This window comes from Polistes dominula, unplaced genomic scaffold (genome assembly GCF_049000335.1).
Source record: "Polistes dominula isolate Pdom_NZ unplaced genomic scaffold, Pdom_raw_medaka contig_37, whole genome shotgun sequence".
Classification (NCBI taxonomy): domain Eukaryota; kingdom Metazoa; phylum Arthropoda; class Insecta; order Hymenoptera; family Vespidae; genus Polistes; species Polistes dominula.
This window is the reverse complement of record NW_028301169.1, coordinates 2816901-2836624: the sequence shown is the minus strand read 5'-3', so window position 1 is coordinate 2836624 and position 19724 is coordinate 2816901. Positions and strand designations below refer to the sequence as shown.

The 19724-nt window shown below is 32.3% G+C and overlaps 3 protein-coding genes across 19 annotated transcripts in view; 2 read left to right on the top strand and 1 right to left on the bottom strand.

The window, feature by feature from the left end:
- The first annotated feature begins 1504 nt into the window (after window positions 1-1504).
- On the top strand, window positions 1505-11450 carry LOC107069889 (RING finger protein 207). 14 transcript variants are annotated; one of them, XM_015327581.2, is made up of 14 exons: window positions 1506-1570; window positions 1702-2562; window positions 2699-2902; window positions 3171-3422; window positions 3794-4574; window positions 4709-4941; window positions 5925-6073; window positions 6181-6965; window positions 7300-7644; window positions 7726-8008; window positions 8088-8510; window positions 8592-8866; window positions 8951-9146; window positions 9370-11450. In XM_015327581.2, the coding sequence occupies exons 6-14, from the start codon at window positions 4730-4732 to the stop codon at window positions 9396-9398; spliced, it is 2697 nt and encodes an 898-aa protein (XP_015183067.1). In that variant the 5' UTR covers window positions 1506-1570; window positions 1702-2562; window positions 2699-2902; window positions 3171-3422; window positions 3794-4574; window positions 4709-4729; the 3' UTR covers window positions 9399-11450. The 14 variants fall into 14 exon arrangements, with proteins under 14 accessions (XP_015183062.1, XP_015183067.1, XP_015183066.1 ...); XM_015327580.2 differs by having other exon boundaries at window positions 8948-9146; XM_089179090.1 differs by having other exon boundaries at window positions 1508-1570; window positions 3794-3833; window positions 4130-4574; window positions 8592-9146.
- MTPAP (mitochondrial poly(A) polymerase) lies at window positions 10756-14754 on the bottom strand. 2 transcript variants are annotated; one of them, XM_015327585.2, is made up of 7 exons: window positions 14358-14754; window positions 13972-14138; window positions 13538-13774; window positions 13248-13457; window positions 12957-13171; window positions 12672-12892; window positions 10756-12420 (listed from the first exon to the last, which is right to left on the bottom strand). In XM_015327585.2, the coding sequence occupies exons 1-7, from the start codon at window positions 14506-14508 to the stop codon at window positions 11882-11884; spliced, it is 1740 nt and encodes a 579-aa protein (XP_015183071.1). In that variant the 5' UTR covers window positions 14509-14754; the 3' UTR covers window positions 10756-11881. The 2 variants fall into 2 exon arrangements, with proteins under 2 accessions (XP_015183071.1, XP_015183070.1); XM_015327584.2 differs by having other exon boundaries at window positions 13972-14141; window positions 14358-14753.
- An 851-nt stretch (window positions 14755-15605) lies between these two features.
- Window positions 15606-19724, top strand: part of pio (zona pellucida domain-containing protein piopio) — an 86903-nt gene continuing 82784 nt past the window's right edge. The window contains exons 1-2 of one of the 3 annotated variants that reach the window (XM_015327569.2): window positions 15606-15948; window positions 16207-16834. The gene's annotated coding sequence lies outside the window, so the exon portion shown is untranslated. Of the gene's footprint in view, window positions 16835-18795; window positions 19509-19724 lie in introns of those variants that run through there. The other 2 variants (XM_089179074.1, XM_089179075.1) reach the window with 2 other exon arrangements.

Below are 19724 nucleotides of genomic sequence, written 5' to 3'. Positions count from 1 at the left end.
GAATACAATCAAAAATTTCAAATTCAAAGAAATTATCTATACATATAATTAATAGATAAAGAAAGAAAGAAAATAAATTAAGATAAGTTAAATAAATAAATAGGTAAATCAATAAATAAATATTATTCCTAGTTATATTTAATGTCATTTATTTTTTATTCGTTTGTTAAGTTGTGTTTAATGATAATCTATATAATATAACCTAAAAAAAGGACGTTAATTCAGTACCACCTATGAATAAACAAGAACAGAAAAAAAATGACGTTTAATTGTTATTAATTTAATTACAAAATAATATAATATTATCTTAATATTATCATCAAAAAATTCTCGTATTTAAAAAAAAATGTAACTCCCTTTTTCCAATCTATTTTTACATGTAGAATCAACCCTCCTACTCCACTTTCATTACACCCCTTTATTCTACCAATACGAATACATCCTGTATATATAAAAAATATATGAACAACGGCCAAAATCTACATTTTGATAAAAGATTGATAAAAGAAAAAAAGAAAAAGATAAATAAAAAAAAAACAAAAGTATTAATAATAGATAAATTAAATATTAAATAAATATAATGTATTTATATTTGTCTTAAAATCATTTTAAAAATATCTCTAATTAGGTAGTAAGAAAAAAGCCTTGGATTATTTTAATGAAAAGTAATCAAATGAATACGAACATACCCGAAGAATCTCTTTCATTTCTTGTAGATGAAAAAAAAATGTGCGGTTTGAGATTTATATAATATTAACGACGCATATATACATGTATATAGACAAAAAAAAATATATATATATATACATATAAAGGGAGGTAAAGAAAAAGAAAGGGAAAGAAAAAATAAAAAAAATAAAAAGCTGCGATGCAACAGAATCGTATAGAAAAAAGAAGAAAAGGGTCGCAGACGTCTTCGGTTAACTAAACGGATTATAACTATATCAAATAATGGGCCGCACGTTCCACAGAAAAAAAGGGAGAAAGAAAAATAAAAGGGAGGTGCAGCCTATAAATAGAAAATATACTGCAACTTCCGTACGACGAACTCAAAACCGTAATTTTGCTTCCTCGTTAATGATGCTTTCTATAAACTTACGAAATGCAACTACTTTACGTATATACAGATGCATTTGACTCTACAGTCGTATTGAATGCATAGAAAATGGCGGCCAACGTAGAATTTTTCTATTTCCTATTTGTATTTTTTTTCTTTTTATTTCATTTTATTCATCACTCGGCGTAGTTATATTTTATTATATCATTGGAATTTATCGAATGGTCTAAAAATGGTACCAATAAGATATTATTTTTCTGTAAACTAATTTATTTTATTTTATTTTTTTTTATGTTTATTTTTATTCAGTACTTGATGCAGAGTTCCATTTGAAACTATTGGAATTTATTGAATGCATAAAAAGAAAATAAGATTATAATATAATTTGTATATTCCTTTTATTCACTTATTTATTTATATTGTTTTCGTTTTACAGAGGGGTGGAAAGAAGATATCTTACAAATGTCACATTGATTTAAATATTTTCACTTATCTGAACATTGAAAATGTTGGGTAATTGATTCAATTTTTTTCTCTCTAAGAGGAGGAAGAAAATACTTAAAAAATAATAATAATAATAATAATAATAATAATAATAATAAAAGCTTCTTCCCGCTAACGATCTCCTTTGAACGTTTTTCTAGGAAACAAGGGAGAAAGAAAAAAAGATGAAATAGAATTCCTTTCGTAATTATTCGGTGGAAGGTTCGAGCGTTTGGCACGGTATCAGAAATAGGGAGAGAGAGAAACGTTCTCCAGCTGCACCAGATTTCTCTCTGATAATGGTTATTCGAAAGATCAACATCTGTCATTTGGTATTTGCTGCTTCATCGCTAGCATGTTCGCGTATTTTGGATTACATAAGCACATTTTCGTATTTGGATAGAAAAAGTATGAAGGAAGATTAAGTAAAAGAAAACGAAGAAGAAAAATAAGAAGAAGTATGGCAGAAGGGATTGTAAGATAAATATTTTATTCCAAATCATTTTATTTTACTTTGAAATATTTTATTAATTTATGTATATAAATAACTAAATTAGATTTCATTTTTAGATAAGTAAGGATTATATAAACGCATTTGTAAAACAAACACTTTGGGATTGAAATCAATGAAATTTAGAGATTACTCTTTTTTTGACATATATAGATCCCATTAGTTATTAGATTTTTCGTACGTTTAAGAGGCAGGTGTATAGTTCGAGCAAAAGCATATTGCGGTTGCCAGGAAAGGAGAAGAAGAGGAGGAGGAGGAGAAGGAGGAGGGTCGTAGAATTGGCGCCCACTGACCCGTTGGAGGGTCAGCAATTTACTCAGGGCCGTATAATATTTTGGTTCCGTATGTACCCATAAGAAAACCCGATTTATTTATATAATACTTGGTGAGAGTTATCGTAAGGTTGTTTATTTTCAACCTTTTCTACATTTTACGCCATGGTACCGGAAACGATAATGTCAAAGATAAAAAGAGGGCGTGAATTTTTCAAGGAAACGATATTGATCCGCATGTACGATTTTATTTTACTTTCTGTTTCTTTTACTGGTATATATATATATATATATATATATATATATATATTGTGTGTGTGTGTGTGTGTGTGTGTGTGTGTATATGTATACTTGACGGCTTAATATCTGCAACAGAAATGTGTAAAATCTATCTAGAGAGGCTGTTCTTTATCGGAGTAATAACGGATCGCGAGACACACATATATGTATCCATATATGTATGAAATGTATGCGTCTCTGGTAATACTTCTGGGATTTCCACGGCGCGAGCAACGATGTAATTTAAAATCTTGCTAGAGTCTTTTAAAGATATCCCATCAGTTGCAATAAACACAGATGGTACGTATAGTATAATATTACAGTACGTTTGAGGTCTCGACGTAAAGCATTTATCACGCGCTTCATTTAAAGTATTTTTAAAGAGACCATACTTGTATTATCTGCATTAGATCCAGACGTTCTATTATAATATCTCTTTATTATTTTCCATTCACTCATAAACGTTATGAATTATTACAAATGCAAAAATCAACATGAATATATTAATTTTTTATTATTTATGTTTCATTCAAAATTTCCGTTTTAATATCTCTTCATTATTTTTCAGCCACTCCAAATGCTATTATTAATCACGAATGCGAATGTCAATAATGATGAAATTCATTTTTCAATAGGAATATTTCAACGAGTAATTAAATATTAACGAAAAATAGTTAACGCGGCGAAAGGAAAAATTAGCATAACCGCATTAAATGCGCGTGGCGCATCCACAAGTAGGCGGCGCCCTTAAGGACCTCCTTTTATAGGTTAAAAGGGCAAGACTATAAGGGTCGAGCAAATCGAGAGCAAGACAAACCTGGTATAACATTTTAGTCTTACTATATATATACATATACATATGTATAAGTATTGTTTGGAAAGTTCGTAACGAATAACAAGATGATATTTATATGTCTCTCTTCAATTATTTTATCATTTCTTTTTTAATACTAAGCTTTTATTACGAATTTTTTTCGGATACTTGCTACTGTACGAAACAACAAAACGTCAGACATAAAGAGCTGAGAAACACAAAAGAATATCCGAATTCATATAGATATATATGTTTGCTTATATATTTGTATATGTTCTTATATACTTATATATATATATATACTGTCTATGTATATTCACATGATCTATTTCTTTTTTTCATATGCGTCATGCACGCTGGATGCTTTCACCAAACAGCAAAGACTCGTCTCGCTACGTTACTACTACTTTTATCCAGGTAGATTCGCGCACACTAATATATACATATACGTAAGTCGCATATAGAGTCGTGTGTCTGCAGGGGTGCGGAAAGAGCTCAGAGGAAACGGCAAGGGGTTGCTGTCTCCTCCTGCGCACTCACACGATTTCCCTGCGTGAACGAGCTTCTCTCTGCACGTACACAATCTTGTCCTTCGCATAGGCGCGGCTCTTTCAAATTATTTCTTTTTTACTCTCATTTCTTGTAATCAAAATGCAATTATATTAAAGAATAAAGTTGTATTTATTTAGTCTAATAATTGTTTCTTATTGTAGTGAAAAACGATTTGCTTTTTGTTTACGAAGATGCTCGAAGAAAGGATTAGGAACAATTGAAAATTGGAAAGAGGAGGAAGAAAATAGGATCGATCAATAACTAGAGTTTGAATCTAATCTAATCGATGTTAGAATGTAAGAAATAAATGGAATCATCTAGAAATTAATTAGAGAAAGGACGAGATATGGAAGGTGTTGTAGGAAGAACGTTGACCGGTCGCTGAGAGGCATCCTTGGGGTGGTGCATAGTCGGCGCCAATGGCCCTTCAGGCGTTGTATGCGTGCGCCTCCTATGCGGGTAGAGGGAGAGATTGGTGGGCGCTCCAATGACGTCAGGGCCGATCGTCAGGCGCAAACGGGGTTGGCACCGTACTACGTCAGAATGACGAGCCGATAAACCATCCCATCGCGATTCTCTGCGGCGGGCGGACCAACGGTCTTGGAGGTAAACATTTTTATTAATTTAACGTATTTATAAGATAAAAGATTCTTTAGAAGAACAAGGAAACAAATCTTCGAGGGTAAAAACTAGAACGTATATTCCGACTTCTCAAAAGTTGAGAATTTGTCTTCTTTCAGGTGACCGTCGGTTCGCAGAGGATGACGAGTTCGGGGTCGGTGGCTGTCGACGGGGTCGGCGAGAACAATGCCATGTCTGGAGTCGATCCCGGTGGTCCCAAGAATCCGCTCATTTGTGGTGTCTGTCATGACTACTACAATGAGCCTTGTCTACTCTCCTGCTTTCATACATTCTGCGCCCGCTGTATACGTGGCCCTCACCTCGACGGAAAAGTCACCTGTCCCAGCTGCGGGTAGTTAACAACGTCTGTTATTGCATGGCCCTACCCTTAGGATATTCGTGGGATCTACGCTCATCCCGAACAAGCAGTTTCTGCATGCTTCGTGCTGGCCTGCTGACTTTAAAATCGCTGTGTACGTTGCAAGTAAAGTAATCCAAAGTACTCCCTATATTTATTATATTTTGTTTATTCAAAGAAATCACCGAGCTTTCTCTTTTGACCTTTTATGTAGCAATAATATCTTAATTGTTCATTATATACTTTGAAGATTTTTCTATTTAGGTATATATCGCACTTTTAAAACATGAGCATTATCTTTTTCTTTTTTTTGCATTGATTTATATTTAATGTTGCTTCTGCATGTTCAAATTATTTCATTGAATATTCTTAATATTCTTCTACAACAAATATTTAAATACTTCTTTTGCAGTATTTGTTTAGGTATTATCTGATTGTAGCACGCCCATGAGATGTTTACTTACATTCACGTATTGTGTAGAGCAGAGTAAATACAGTGTTGATCGATACTCAATCAATGCGTTTGGTGCTGCATCTCAATCAAACTAGAGAGAAGTGTGTGGAATTCATTGTCTGCTACCCTCATTGTCTCACTATCTAATTGCATGTAGCCATTCATAATATCACAATGGCATTCTTTATTATCTGCATATCTGTGATTTATTTCATGATGTATGTGTGTATTCATTTTCTTTTACAATTCTTTGATCTGCTTTTAATCCCTTATCCAGTTAAAGTTCATCAATGATATTGAAGAGTTTGTGTTTAATTCAACTTGAAAGATATGATTATGAAAATTGAAGCTAATTATGCATGTATTATTATTTGTTTATAGAATTGTTATATTTTGAGATTTTTGAAAAATTATATACTTCAAATAATATTTTTCCAGTTCGCACAAATTCTACCTATTGATTGTTCTCTTCTATTCTATATTTCATTATTATTATCAAATATTAATAGTTTTATATTTACAGGCAACAAACACAACTTAAAGAGGGAGCACAATTACCACCACTGGATCAGTTAATACGTCAACTAGTAGAATTAGCCAATTCTGAAAATCCACCATGTGCCAATTGTGATAAACGAGACAAATCTACTATGTTCTTCTGCACAACATGTGGTATTTTCTTATAAAATATTTTACTATTATTTAATGTTACTTTTTATATACCAGCAAAAATATATTATAGTCTATGCGTCACTCAATACAGATTTATTAATTTATAGGGCAAGCTCTATGTACTCATTGCAGAGAACATACACACCGTGCAAAAATGTTCTCCACTCACGAAGTGGTGCATATGAGCAAATGTGCAAAGGATACTCAACGTCGTTGTCCTTCTCATGGGGAGCAATACATCATGTATTGTCAAAGCGCTAAATGTATGCTTTGTGCAACATGTTTTCGTGATACACCAGCAGATGCTCGAATACATTGTGTGGACATCGAAAGCGCTTGGCAACAGGCTTCAAAAAAAATGGAAAGAGCAGCAAATTCAATTTGCGAATTACAAGCAGGCGTAAGAGATGGAGTTTTGGCATTAAAATCACAGTTGGATGAGTTACGTCATAGCCTAGAATCAGAAAAACGCGCATTAAATTCATTTTGTCAAGGAATGCAAGAAGCAATTAATAAAACTCATTCTTCCGCTTTAACGGAACTTCAACGTCAATTTGAAACTAAGGAAAGAATGGTTCGGACTCGATTACTATCCTTGGGTAGTGCAGTTCCAATATTACAAATGCATTTAATGCTGTGTACAGCTTTTACAAGTGGTGCGACAAAATATCAATTTCTTGAACTCGCACATCCTATGCTCGAAAGATTGAGTCGTGTAGCTCAACTTGGACACCCTACGAGACCCCCTCTACTTGCTGCCCATTTGAAGACAAACTATAAAAGCGACTTTGCTCGTACGTTACAGCCTTTTATTGGTCAGGTACAAACACCAAAAGAATCATTGTACGATCAGACTCACACGATGGGCCAGCAGGAACCGCAGGTTATACAGGTACTCATAAACACTTCATTATGCATCGATACCTATTTTTAATTTTACATTACAAGTTTGTTTTTCACTGCATTTCTCGCACACAATTCTGTGTAAGTACTTTTGTTTACAGGATTTACTATGATGTTTGTTTTGAAAATGTCGTGGTAGCTTGTAGATAAATTAGAAAGAAACTTTTTGTAGCGCGTTGGCTACACCAGGCTCTCAGTGTGTTTTATTCGGTAATAGAGAACGGTAGTCGGATATCGTAGTCAGTCAACACGATTACTGTAACTGTATTGTGGTAAATCTTAGTAAGCTTTATCATTATATCAGGAATACATTTTTCTAACAGAGCAGCAAGCCTGCTCAGAGAATCCAGCCGAAGAACGGAAATGACGGTGGGCCATTTTCCAACCATTGTCGCACCTTCGATACCCAATTGAAAGAACTAAGTCAACAACTGATGACAGTGAAGGAACGTTTAGGAGAACTCCATCGAGACGTCGCACTACTTAGAAGAGCTAATACACCGCCTGTGGGTACGCGTTACGAGCATGTGGCGAGAGATTGTCGTGTGTTAGAACAACAATTAGAACATCATCAGTTAGAATTGGAACGATTGAGGAACGTGTTTGATGCTTTGTGGGAAGAACAATTGTGCAGAATTCATATAGAGAAAGAAATCTTCCATTCTCAGGTGTATATTTCGAAAATTCATATTTCAAATGTTATTCTGATAATTCTTTTATTTTCTAAACAATGAATTTATTTTCTGTAGATGGATGATATTCTATCTTTAAGGAGTGAAGTGAAGCAATTACAAAGTCTTACTCAACAATTGGAACCGTTTGTGAAATCGTTTTCTACAGGAGTTACTGCAGGTGAAGCGAGCATGGCAGCTTCGGATGCATCCAGTAGTCAACACCTGCAAGCTTTATTAGATCATATAGCACGCTTGCAGATGCAGGAACCACCTCAACCACAAACTCAAGCACCAACTAAGGATCATCGTCATCCACGAGGTACTATGACCAGTGTTGACAACGCTCTTTACATGAAGGGTATACAAATAATTCTCGACGACTCGACTTAACTTTTCGACAATTTCTTTTTATACGATAATACTTTTTGATTCTCTAGAAACTAAAGAAATGCCGACACGTTGTCGGACACCATCGGGTGTTGGTGCTGTATTAGATTCTAGTGGCAACATACTCCTATACGGTACCACTAAATCTTCCGAACAAAAAAGAGGAGTACTGAGAGAGCTTCTTGATAAAGCTAGAACAAAAGAGGATCGTAAGAAATCACCAGGAAGAGATGACGGTAGTCGGGACCGTAGTCAAAGCCGACGTTCCAGAAAGTCACCCGATGGTACGAAACCTAAAACACCACCAGGACATTCTTCGGGTAGCAAGGTTCGATCGTTGTATCGTTCCTTGAAAGGTACAACCGGTGATACATCAGCTGAGGCACTCGACCAACCAGAAAGATGTACGGACGGTCAACAGCAGCAGCAACAACAACAACAACAACATCAACAAGCGCAATCTCACCAAGCAGGTAAAGACATAAGATTTTAAGTTAGAAAGTTGTAAAGATTTCATATAGAATTTCAAAGCTTTCTATCGTCATCGTCAAAAGGTGGTGATGAGGGGGAATATCAACGAATTTCCGAAGCTTCTAGCATGGGCGAGGCCAAAAAACGAGTCCAAGCGCAAGTACATCCTATACCACCGGACGACCAAAAACTATTCAGTGGAAAAAGTACAAAGGTGTATCCGGCTAGCGACTCCGAGGATGTCTTCTATGCTGATGATAAGGCTCCTAGTGACGTTCGAAGACGCAGACGTGCCAGCTGTGACAGCCTAAGTACAACCGGTTCTGGTAGCAGAAGATCGAGCATCGTTGACGGGACGGTAGGTCAATCCTCACAGGATCCCAGGAAAACATTCGTTGTTTTGATCGGATCACCTACGACGTCATCTCTGGTGCAGAAGCAGCGTTCCTGGGAAACCTTCCCTCGACCAAAGAGCAAAAGAAGCGGACCCAGTGAAGGTGCATCCTCCTCCCTGGGACAACTTAAGAGAGCAGACAGCTTCGAGGGTCACGAGGAAGCTGTACGAACCTTGGTTGCAGCAGTACAAGAGACCAGATCGCATTTACGTCAACATCTTATTCATCATCATCGTCATCATCGTAAGAGCAAGACGAATTAAGGGATTATAGGGAGTCGAATTATCGAAAACAACACTCTTCCTATTACGAAGAAGAAAAAAAAACAAAATAATTAAACCCAATTATCGAAATGAATACTCCCATTTTTTCTTTTCTTTTTTTCTCTCTCTCTCTCTCTCTTTTTATTTTTTTTTCCAAATTTGCTCATTTGTTTTTGTACTTAAATCAATTTCTTGATTTTTAGACATTTCAAGAAAGAGGTTTTCAACGTAATATATTCCGATGACGATTCTCAAATCAATTCAAAGTGTGCCGATGAAGAATTATAAATGAAAGCCTATAGAGAAACATTTAGAATGGTATTGTCCGAAGGACTGTAATCTTTTTGGTGATTATATACTTGTTGTTAATCGCGAGACGTATTGTTAAGAAGAAGAAAAGAAAAAGTAAACACAAAGAATAACGTTTCGTGAATTTTTTCGAAGGATTTTGAAAAAGTCTCGATAAATATATATATATACGCATCACACACGTATTTACAAACACACACAATATATGCAAGATACAATACATAAGAAAAAACATGCACACGTATCACAACATACATTCACACACACACACACAATACATAGATACAGGTGTACACCAAAGACGGAATATATGGAGACATGTACTACATAAAAAAAGTAGAAAATGTTTTAATCCTGTCGAATTCGCGTAAACGTAAGAGATAAAGTTGAATCGAGAGAACTTTTTTTGCTCGAAACGTCACTGAGAGGTATTTATTAAAAATGAAATTGTTTCAACAACAAATCAGTATTTATCTTTTAATTGTTTAATTCAACTCTTTCATCATTTTGATAAAAAATAAATATGTCCCAAAATAATACGATTTCAAATCGAATGTTAAAAGATATTTCTGTAAGACGATGATGATTTATAATTGGAATATGATTAAAAATGTTTTATATAACTCGAAGTATCAATTACGTTAAATATAAAGAAAGAGAGAGAGAAAGTTTAGAATGGTGAAAGGGTTGATATATTTATTTAAAATAAAATAGATAAGATTTAGTGTTTATAAAAATAGTCTAATAATAAGTCATATTTATTACTTTTAAATATTTTTCCATTTGAATTTGAATTATTTACAAATGATGTTTGGATAATGACAAAGAAAAATTTCATGTAATTAAAAGATTTTATGGATTACTTTTAATATTTAATATTTCAAGTATAAACTTAGACCACTTTTATAATAACCGACTTAGATGTAAGATGAATAACATTGAGTCATTTATTATTATTAACTTTTATCCTCTCAGTGGAAGTTGTTGCATTTAGAATGTTGATTAGTATTATTGTAGAGGATACGTTTACGAAGAAACTGTGCGCGCCATCGAGCTTGAGAAGTTAACATTTTCCTATCCCTCCAATATTAAAGAAAAATTTCATTTGATTGATGATGATGAAAAGAAAGAAATAAAAAGAAGAAGAAAAAGGAGAAGTAGAACGAGCTGAAGTATCGACAACATCACACCCATTGATATTTTATCCATATTAATAATAACATTGTTAAACACTTATAGAAAAGCTGCCATATAAAATTTGATAGCAGTTTAAGGGTTGATTATAAAAAAAAAAAAAAAAAAAAAAAAAACCAAAAAGAAGAAGAAGAAGAAGAAGTAAAAAAAAAAAAACGTTTAATAACGGTGCATGTGTCGATTATATCAGTCGAATAGAAATTATAAATATGAAATATAAAAAGTGCGCGTCGCACAGTTCGGTTGGTCGGGTAAAACAAGTTAGTTAGTAAACAACACTGCCAGCCACAAGTACATTACGAATTTAATTGAGAGTACTCATCATACGAAAGAATAGCCTAATCCGATAAGCGTACTCGTAATCGATAATCGTTGATTATTATACCGGAATTCATGTTCATTGTTCATCCTCTTGATCGAGGTGAGTCGTGCGATATGAGGATTCTTAACGATGATATATTTATTCGTCGTCATATAAAAAAATAATACTCACGCATACTTACAAGGAAAAAAATAAATATATATATATATACATACACGTACATGCATTAACGATCGCGAAACCGATCGCAATAATAAAAATCATGGAAGAAATTGTCGCCCGGAAGTATATTATTATGATTAAATTAATAATTCGAGGAATACGAAGTTATGGTTTTTCGTGTGAGAGGGGCTTTAAGGACGTTTTAATTATAGCCAGATGTAAACGATAAGTATGTATGACAAGAAAAAAAGTAATGCAGAAATGCTGATAAAGTAAAAATATACAAATTAAGGAATATGTTGTTTCTGCATTGATTCAAATTCGTTTCAAATCTCTCTTTGCAATTTCTTTCCCTCGTTTTTGAGGTACGTATATCCATTTATTTACATAGAACCTTTTCATTCTGTAGTTCTTTTTATCTAGCTTTGTTTTACACACACATATATAATATTATAAATTATTTAGAAAATTTCATAATTCTGTGTTTAACACATTTGTACGATTAAAACACATATTTTGTGTATTATACACGTTAGTGTTTTCGTGAATATAATTTGTGCTAATTTTATTTTCTTATGCTTTAAATGTTTTTATCGTTTTTCTTTTTATATAATTTCTATATATATACATATTAAATTAAAAAGGAAATATGATTGTTTATTACAATAATATCTTACAAATTTCTTGATAAGATAATATTATTAATATTTACATTTGGTTTATTTCTGTTACATAAGATTTTTATTGGTAACAATTTCATCATTAGTTTCTACATTTAATGTATCACTAACATCATTTTCTTGAACATTTGTTATCGTTTTATCATCTTGAGTATTTTCCGTGTTTGTCTCTTTATCAAATATTTTTAATACATTGATACTTACATTGTGTGATTCGGGGAAGTTTAGTATCGATAAAATACCCCATTTTCTAGTCTTTATAGGTTTAGTATTTTGAAGGTTGGAAATTGCTACTGTCATTAATGCCTTCATGCGTTGTATTTCATTAAAACTAACATTTTTACTAACATTTAATTCTGTTTCAAATGGATTACATATATACAATGCTGCATTGTGCATTGATTTTATTGCAGTAGCTGTTCGCAAACAAATTTTTTGAGAACCAAAGTCAAATGTAGCATAAAATTTAAAGAGATCTATTAAAAGAGCACTTAAATGTGCATCATTATTTACATGTGATTTCGACAAATTTGGCGAATAATTCGTATATATACCGCGGACATTATTTTTATTATTATTTGATATTTCTGTAAAAAAATAAATAACAGAATATTATTATATATAAATATAAATATATACAGAGTGTCTCGGCTAAATGGGATCACTTAAATATTGTCTTTTGTATGAATTGTATTAAAAAATTTGAAGAAAAAAAATGTTGCACTATTACATAAAGGAAATGTAACATTAGAAAGAATTTGTTCAACAATGGAGATATATTTAAGTGATCTGATTTAGTTAAGTATCATACCAAACTCTTTTTTATAATAAACTTTACCTGAAAAAGTTGTTATAGAATTTATGCCAGGTAATATATCAACTTGTTGTAAATAAAATATTACTAATAGAGTCAATGAAAAATTTGTAATTGTTTTCCCTGGATGAATAGAGGTCAATTTATTATCTTCTGCCCATTTTCGAATTGTAAATACGAGTGGTCTCACTCGTTCATCTTCTTCACCATATAAAAATAATAGCTCCGACATGTATGTGGCAATTCTATGAAACAAAAGTCAAGATTAAAAAATTGTTTTTCAAATAAAGTAATACATTTGAAACTTACGTATTACTCAAACTCAAATCACATTCCGTGTGAGTAAAAAAATTTTGGAATTTAATAATAGGAACCCTAGCATTAAAAATTTTTCGTACGTTAAATATACCAGGTATAATATATTTCATAGAATCTGCTAATACTCCCATAAATGCATGGGTATGTTGCTTTTCATCAATATTAGTTGATTTCCCATGATATACCAATCTGTTTGATGTACTGTCCTATAATAAGATAATTTATATTTTATATTTATTTAAATAGATATAAATAATTTTGTTATTATCATCGTATGCTTACCTTTTTACAAACATCTGTAAAAAGAATCAAGTCAAGATCAGATAGTTTCTTTCCATAACCATTTACAAAAGAACCAAATGGATGTATAGTTATGTTTGGAAAGAAACCTTGGAAACATTTTTCTAATTGAACAATAGTTTGAAATTTTAACCTTATCTCTAATTCATCTAATTTGTATTTTTGATATAAATTTGTCATTTGATTGGATATCTATAAAAACTAAATATGCGTTAGAATAAATGTTGAAAATATGTCAAACATCGTTGAAATAAAAATACACAAGATTTTACCGATAATGAAGATATAAGTGCATCTTTAATACTATTCTCTTGTACTATTAAAGGACTACAGACATTTATTTTTGGTAATCCAAAGTAATATTTTTGGTTTGTCTTCTCTTGTTTTGTTTTACGAAACCATAATACGTTTGTTCTACAGGGAACATAATTACTTTCATCCATGAATGCTGTATTAGCGTAGATATTATCAAGAGAGTTTTTATTTCTAAATTCAATTAGGACGAATTGCTGAAATTCATTTATTTTTCGTTATTAGTTAGAATAATTTAATGTATTTCTTTAACACTATTATCGTAATTTGAAATTATTTAAAGTTTATGCAATGTCATTTAACATTAATATATCGAAAAAGATAATTAAATACGAATTTTAAATAGAAAGAAAGACAAACTTAAAATAAAATATTAATCTAATATCTAACCTACATGTTGTTTTGGTAATGTATAAAAATACGCTTTCTCTATAGGACCAAAATTAGAGCAGAAAAGTAAAAGTTCCTTGCATGATTTAAATGTTGCTACTTGAACTATTATACTTCTAGACGCTTCGTGTTTTCTCTTGTTTATATAATTTTGTAAATTTATTTTTCTCCCTGCTTTAGAAAAAATAATACATTAGATATTATTAATCTTAAATAAATAAAGTTTGTAGTATGTGATAAACATTAAATATAAATAATGAAATAGAAAATAATATTTGACAGTCAGTTATAAATGATCAATAAATTTTTATATTGATATATAAAATTATAACTGACATCAATTGTAATTAAAACAGTGGAATCAAATATAGGTTATGTTCATTTGCTTACTTGAATACGGAGACACGAATCTCAATGAAAATTGTTCATTTTTTACTGTCGTTTGTATTTTTGATAAATCTAATTTTGTTACATTAACACAGAACTTATAACAATTATAAATCATTGATGTTGCGTTCATATTAACACGATATAATGCCATTTTAAATTATTATACAAAATTTGCACGTTTTAGGATTCCTTTCGAATGTAATTTTGTACAGCTCGTTATTACATTTTATTTAACATTATTTGTATTTTTTAAGATAGAATTGTTGGCAGTTTTTATTTCATTTAAGATTATTTACACCTTTTTAAATAATATGTATTTATACTAAAATACTTTATAAAGAATAAAAGAAATATTAAAAAAAATTTCAACGTGCAGGCTGCATATGAGTTCAATTAATTAGAAGTTACTTTGTTTTCTAACAGATGACGCCTCTGAACCATTTTTCGGACGCTCCATTTAAAAAAAAATACAAAAAACAAACAAAACTACACGTAATCTCTCATTTAAAATAAAAATTAAAATCCGTACATTTGGCTAGGTACAAGGAAAAAGAAAATAAAAATGTATTACTTTTTTTTTTTTAACAAAATAGTACATAATTTGTTTAATAAATCGATCATATTGGAATATTCGAATTATGTACATAAACGTGTTCATTAGTATTATATTTAACGTATCAATAATAATTATACTAATTGTCGAGAAAATTGACAGAACGAATTAACTTTCGATTTATATAAAAACGATTTAAAATTAGAAAGTGACAAAGTGATGGATCATATATGGGATAGAGTTGAGAATCTTCGGAAGGTAAGAGGTCCATTTCAAAGGCCATCACGGATAGAGTTGCCAATTCGAGCGATGACGTAAACGTGGACTCTACTCGTCTCGTTCTTCTTTACACGCGAACGGTAGAACGTGCTTTCCTTTGGTTTCGCGGTTTATTTGTTTCTTTAGTTCTTTCGCTCACGGCTTGTGGACGTCGAGACGAGTGTTAGAGAAAAAGGTAGGCGTCTTGCTTCAACATTCGAATGGCCGCGCGCTACGTTTTTCTATTTCTCTCTCTCGTTCTCTCTTTCCTTCTTTTTTTCTCTCTCTCTCTCTTTCTTTATCTTTTACTCAAACACGTAAGTGAGATTATATATATATATATATATATGCGTGGTTCCGAGCTTATCTCAACGGCCAGTCACATTCGTCGTCTATTCCCTCCCTCTCGCGAACATTCACGGAGAAGCACGAAGTACCCCAGAGGAGCTCACTCACATCAGTTCAGTCTGGAGGTTCGCGTCGACCGGAACGGTTTGGTACTTTATTCTCCGTGACTTTTTTAACCTTCTCTCTTCTTTTTTTTCTCCTCCATCACTGCCGTTCAACTGTCGTTTTAAAAATCGTTCCTAATACTAAACACGGGAGTTTATGTGCAGTGTATACCCGATAAAAAACGCAACAACAATAACAAAATCAAAAAATCAAGAAGAGAAACAAGTAAAAAAGTTACTCGATTACTACGAGGATGATGGTTGTTTAGATAAACAGTTTTGAAGAAAAACTTCGATATGAGAGAAAAAAGAAAATCAAGATTCTAACGTAAGTTCTATATTTCTTTCCCTTTCTCTGTCTCTTTATTTTTAAAAGAGAAATTAACATCGTCTCTTGATCTGTCCTCGATCTTTTCGACGATTAAAATCCCGCGTTATTTGACAGTTTTAAAATCGGCCAATCATGAAAGCTAATTCGAAACCTCGATAAATTAAGTTCAGTGCGGTAACAGTGTGAAGATATTTTATTTGAATACGAAAGAAAAAACAGAATGTTAAACAATTGTTGATAATATATCGTTTGTAGAAAACGTAACGATGGATGATTTCCAAAATTGGCAACATTCTATGACGTGACGAACGAAATCCAAAAGTGGAAGTCGTAGAACCGGTGTCTTCGTATTGGCAATCGAAAAAAATAGACAGAGAGAAAGAGAAAGAGAAAGAAATAAGAAAAGGATAAGGAAAAGAAGAAGAAGAAGAAGAAACGAGAAAGGAAGAAAACAGGATCATTGGGATGTCGACGTACGCGAGGTGGACCTTAAGGTCGTCGAGGACGAGAAGCGAAAGTTCGATAGGTCGACTACGACCAATTTCAAAAGCCCAGTATTTTTCGCGCGCTTTGCGTCATTGACGATCGATCGATCGATCGATCAGTCGAGCCTTAGACGAATTTTTCGTACCACCCCTTTTTTTATGTGTTCCATTTTATTTTATTTTATTATTTTTCCTTCGTTTTGTTTCGTTTCTTTCGTACGTTTCGTATTTTTCCCTCAATTCCAAGTTTTAATCTAATCGTTGGGACGCGAGTGAACTCGATTATTCTCGTGTGGAGTTTAACCCTCCTCGTCACGTTCGACATTGTGCCGGACATCCTGGAATCCTCATCGATTTGTATCTTCTACTTCGAAGTCTTGGCGGTAACGGATCAGCAGGTAAGATAAACAAGAAAATAACAATTGTATTTTTGCATGATTATATACAATTTTCTTTTTACTTTTTGATTGAATTTAATTATTTGGTATGGTCGTTTAAAATCGCAAATTTATGTTCTACGAATAAAAATGATCTCAGATTGAGTCGATACGTATTCTCACGAAGTGTAATTTATTATTAATTAATACACGTTAAAAATTCGAATTTTTATTTACCCTCATTTCATATAAATCGCTGTATTTTAAATTTGCATATATCGAGATCACATTGACTGATTTAACCGCAAAGAGATCAAGATGGCGCCATGTCGTGCTCGCGCGCGTGTAGAAATTCTACGGTTATTACATTCTCGTGAGACTTTCAAGGGCGTTGCCGATATATCTGAAATATGTATATTTAATATCAAAAGTCAAATGAAAAGGATCAATACAAAAAAGATAAAATAATAAAAAAATATATAAAGCAAACAAAAAAAACCAGAAGATATCTTTTAATGTAAATAAGTTCCATTTACTTTTTAAATATTTTTTTTCATTTCTCATATCAAAATGCATAGTATTTATGATAAAAACAATTTCGAAGGTAGGACATTATGGTTAAACGGGAAATTGCGTATAGGGAATACATTTTCTCCCGTTTAATCATAACCAGTGGCGTAGGAAGCACGCGACAATTATGGTATCTAATAGTCGCTTTAATGACGATGGATTATTCAATGGAAAACGAGCTCAAGGCTTGTCGTCATCATCATCATCATCATCGATTCGACATTATCATCATTATCATCATCATCCTCGTCGTTACTGTCGTCATCGTTATCATGTTCGTGGGCGAGCTTTAACCAAATATGCGAGTACCCAAGGATCGACAATCGTCCTACGCTAAATCTATATATATATATGTATGTATTACATATATATGTAATAGGTATATACATATATAGGTATATCAATCTCGTGCGTTAGACAAATCCGTGAAGGAGATCGCGTTCGTGAAAAGCGAAAGTAATATCGGAAGAAGTAGTTATCCTGGATTGATTACGTAAGTTAATAAAAAAAAGAAGAAAATAGTAGTAAAACCAACAAAATTACGTACTTACCTACTCTTAAAAGAAAATATCGGACTTTAAATGATGCGTTTAACCTACGTAAACGTTACAATAAAAGTATGATTATTTTTAATGAATGCTTTCCAAATTTATTAAGTGGATTCCAAAAGAACATAAGTGTATATGCGGGAGTTGATATACGCTGAACTTGAGAATTAAATCGAGGAAGGAGGAGGCATTGAAGTCTCTTACTGGTGGTGATTTCAACGCCAGATAATTTTCTCCGATTACACTACGTACCGATTATACTTATATATAGGTATAGCTAGATATACCGAACACTGTAATAATAAGCAAGATTCGCAATCAATATTCCAACGTTGTTCTATTTCCCATACAATATTAGGAAAATAATCGTTTATTTCAATTTACAAATCGTATCTTGTAATGATTTTACTCGTGTTTAATTTTAACTAGGCTTACGTGTTCTCGGAGACCTTGAAATTTTCGGTTTCCTTTCTTTCGTTTGAATATAAAGAGGGTCGATCAGCCAACCGCGTGACATCTGTTTCCGTGAACAAACTTGCCCTCATGGTTTATTCATTTTTGATTACTATTCTTTTCTTCTTTATTTTCCCTCCCACATATTAAAAAAAAAAAATCCCAAAAAATAACATTGAAATATGATCATAAATTATATTAAATTAGAAATAAAAATAATTTATTTAGATGAATAAATAGATAAATAGATATAATAGGATAAAGACCTTTATCAGAGATTTATTCGATACAGCCCTGGTCATGATAGTACCAAATCATGATACAGCCCTGTAATAGAAGCATCCTAGCGGTACGAAGACATAGAAGAAGGTGGAAAGGCAACAGAATCTCGCGAGATGTCGATCCGACACCATTATCGATACCAAACTCGAGAAATAATATTTTATATATACGTATCAAAAATACATTATCGGAAAGGAAAGGGAAAACGAAAATGAAAAGATTTAACGTAACGTGGTCGTTCGATCTTGAGTGCGTGCAAAATGGCGGCTGACGCTCGACTTCGATCACGGTGGTCCTCTCGTTTACGGTCGAGGTCGTGTTCTCCGTTTTTATTTTTCTTCATTTTAATTTTCTTTTTATTTATCTTCTCCTACTAATAATTTTTATTCCTATTCATATTCTTATTTTTCTTTTATTTTCTTCTTCTTCTTCTTCTTCTTCTTCTTTTTCTACTTCTATTTCTTTTTCCTCTTTTTCCACTATCTCACTCTCGATTCTTCTTTTATAAAAAGTGAACGTTGCGTTAGGCTCACGTTTATGGGAGTTAACTCGTGTGTTTGCTTTCTCACGCGACGAAACCTACGATAGTGTGGAGAATTCTACTAACCCTTCTAAAAACGTGTTGGAATGGATGTATACGTAAAACGAATCTTTCAATGTGTATATAATACGTGTGTTTGTGTATGTGTAACTACCGGCATTACTATCAGAAACGACCTTAACCCTCGTGGAATCTCGTGCGTTCTGCTGTTCTCCGATCTTTTACAATTACATTCTTTTCGTTTCATCTTATTTAAAATGTGTTCTTTTTTATAAACAATAAAATATAATAATTAAATACGGTACGTTAAACCAAAATTCTCATTTTTTCTTGTTTATTCTGTTGTACTTTAATAAATTTTCCTTACTTTTATTTTTCCGATGTTGTAATGATAAAAGTATGATGTAAGGATAAAGTATAAGAAGAAAAAAAGTATATATTTTCTTCCTTTTTTTTTTTTTTCATTTTTTAATATCTCAGTCATTTGCGTGACAACACCACGCATGGATAATGTTTG

What these genes read in the sequence shown, in the direction of transcription:
- MTPAP (XM_015327584.2), bottom strand. Translation starts at nt 14,508, where the DNA reads ATGGCATTATATCGTGTTAATATGAACGCAACATCAATGATTTATAAT. An exon ending in CACTTATATCTTCATTATCG is followed by an intron (nt 13,458 to 13,537) that starts GTAAAATCTTGT and finishes TAGTTTTTATAG; the next exon opens with ATATCCAATCAAATGACAAA. An exon ending in GATTTGAGTTTGAGTAATAC is followed by an intron (nt 12,893 to 12,956) that starts GTAAGTTTCAAA and finishes TTTGTTTCATAG; the next exon opens with AATTGCCACATACATGTCGG.
- LOC107069889 (XM_089179088.1), top strand. Translation starts at nt 4,730, where the DNA reads ATGACGAGTTCGGGGTCGGTGGCTGTCGACGGGGTCGGCGAGAACAAT. An exon ending in AGGAACCGCAGGTTATACAG is followed by an intron (nt 6,966 to 7,299) that starts GTACTCATAAAC and finishes TTTTTCTAACAG; the next exon opens with AGCAGCAAGCCTGCTCAGAG. An exon ending in TCATCATCATCGTCATCATC is followed by an intron (nt 9,147 to 9,369) that starts GTAAGAGCAAGA and finishes CTTGATTTTTAG; the next exon opens with ACATTTCAAGAAAGAGGTTT.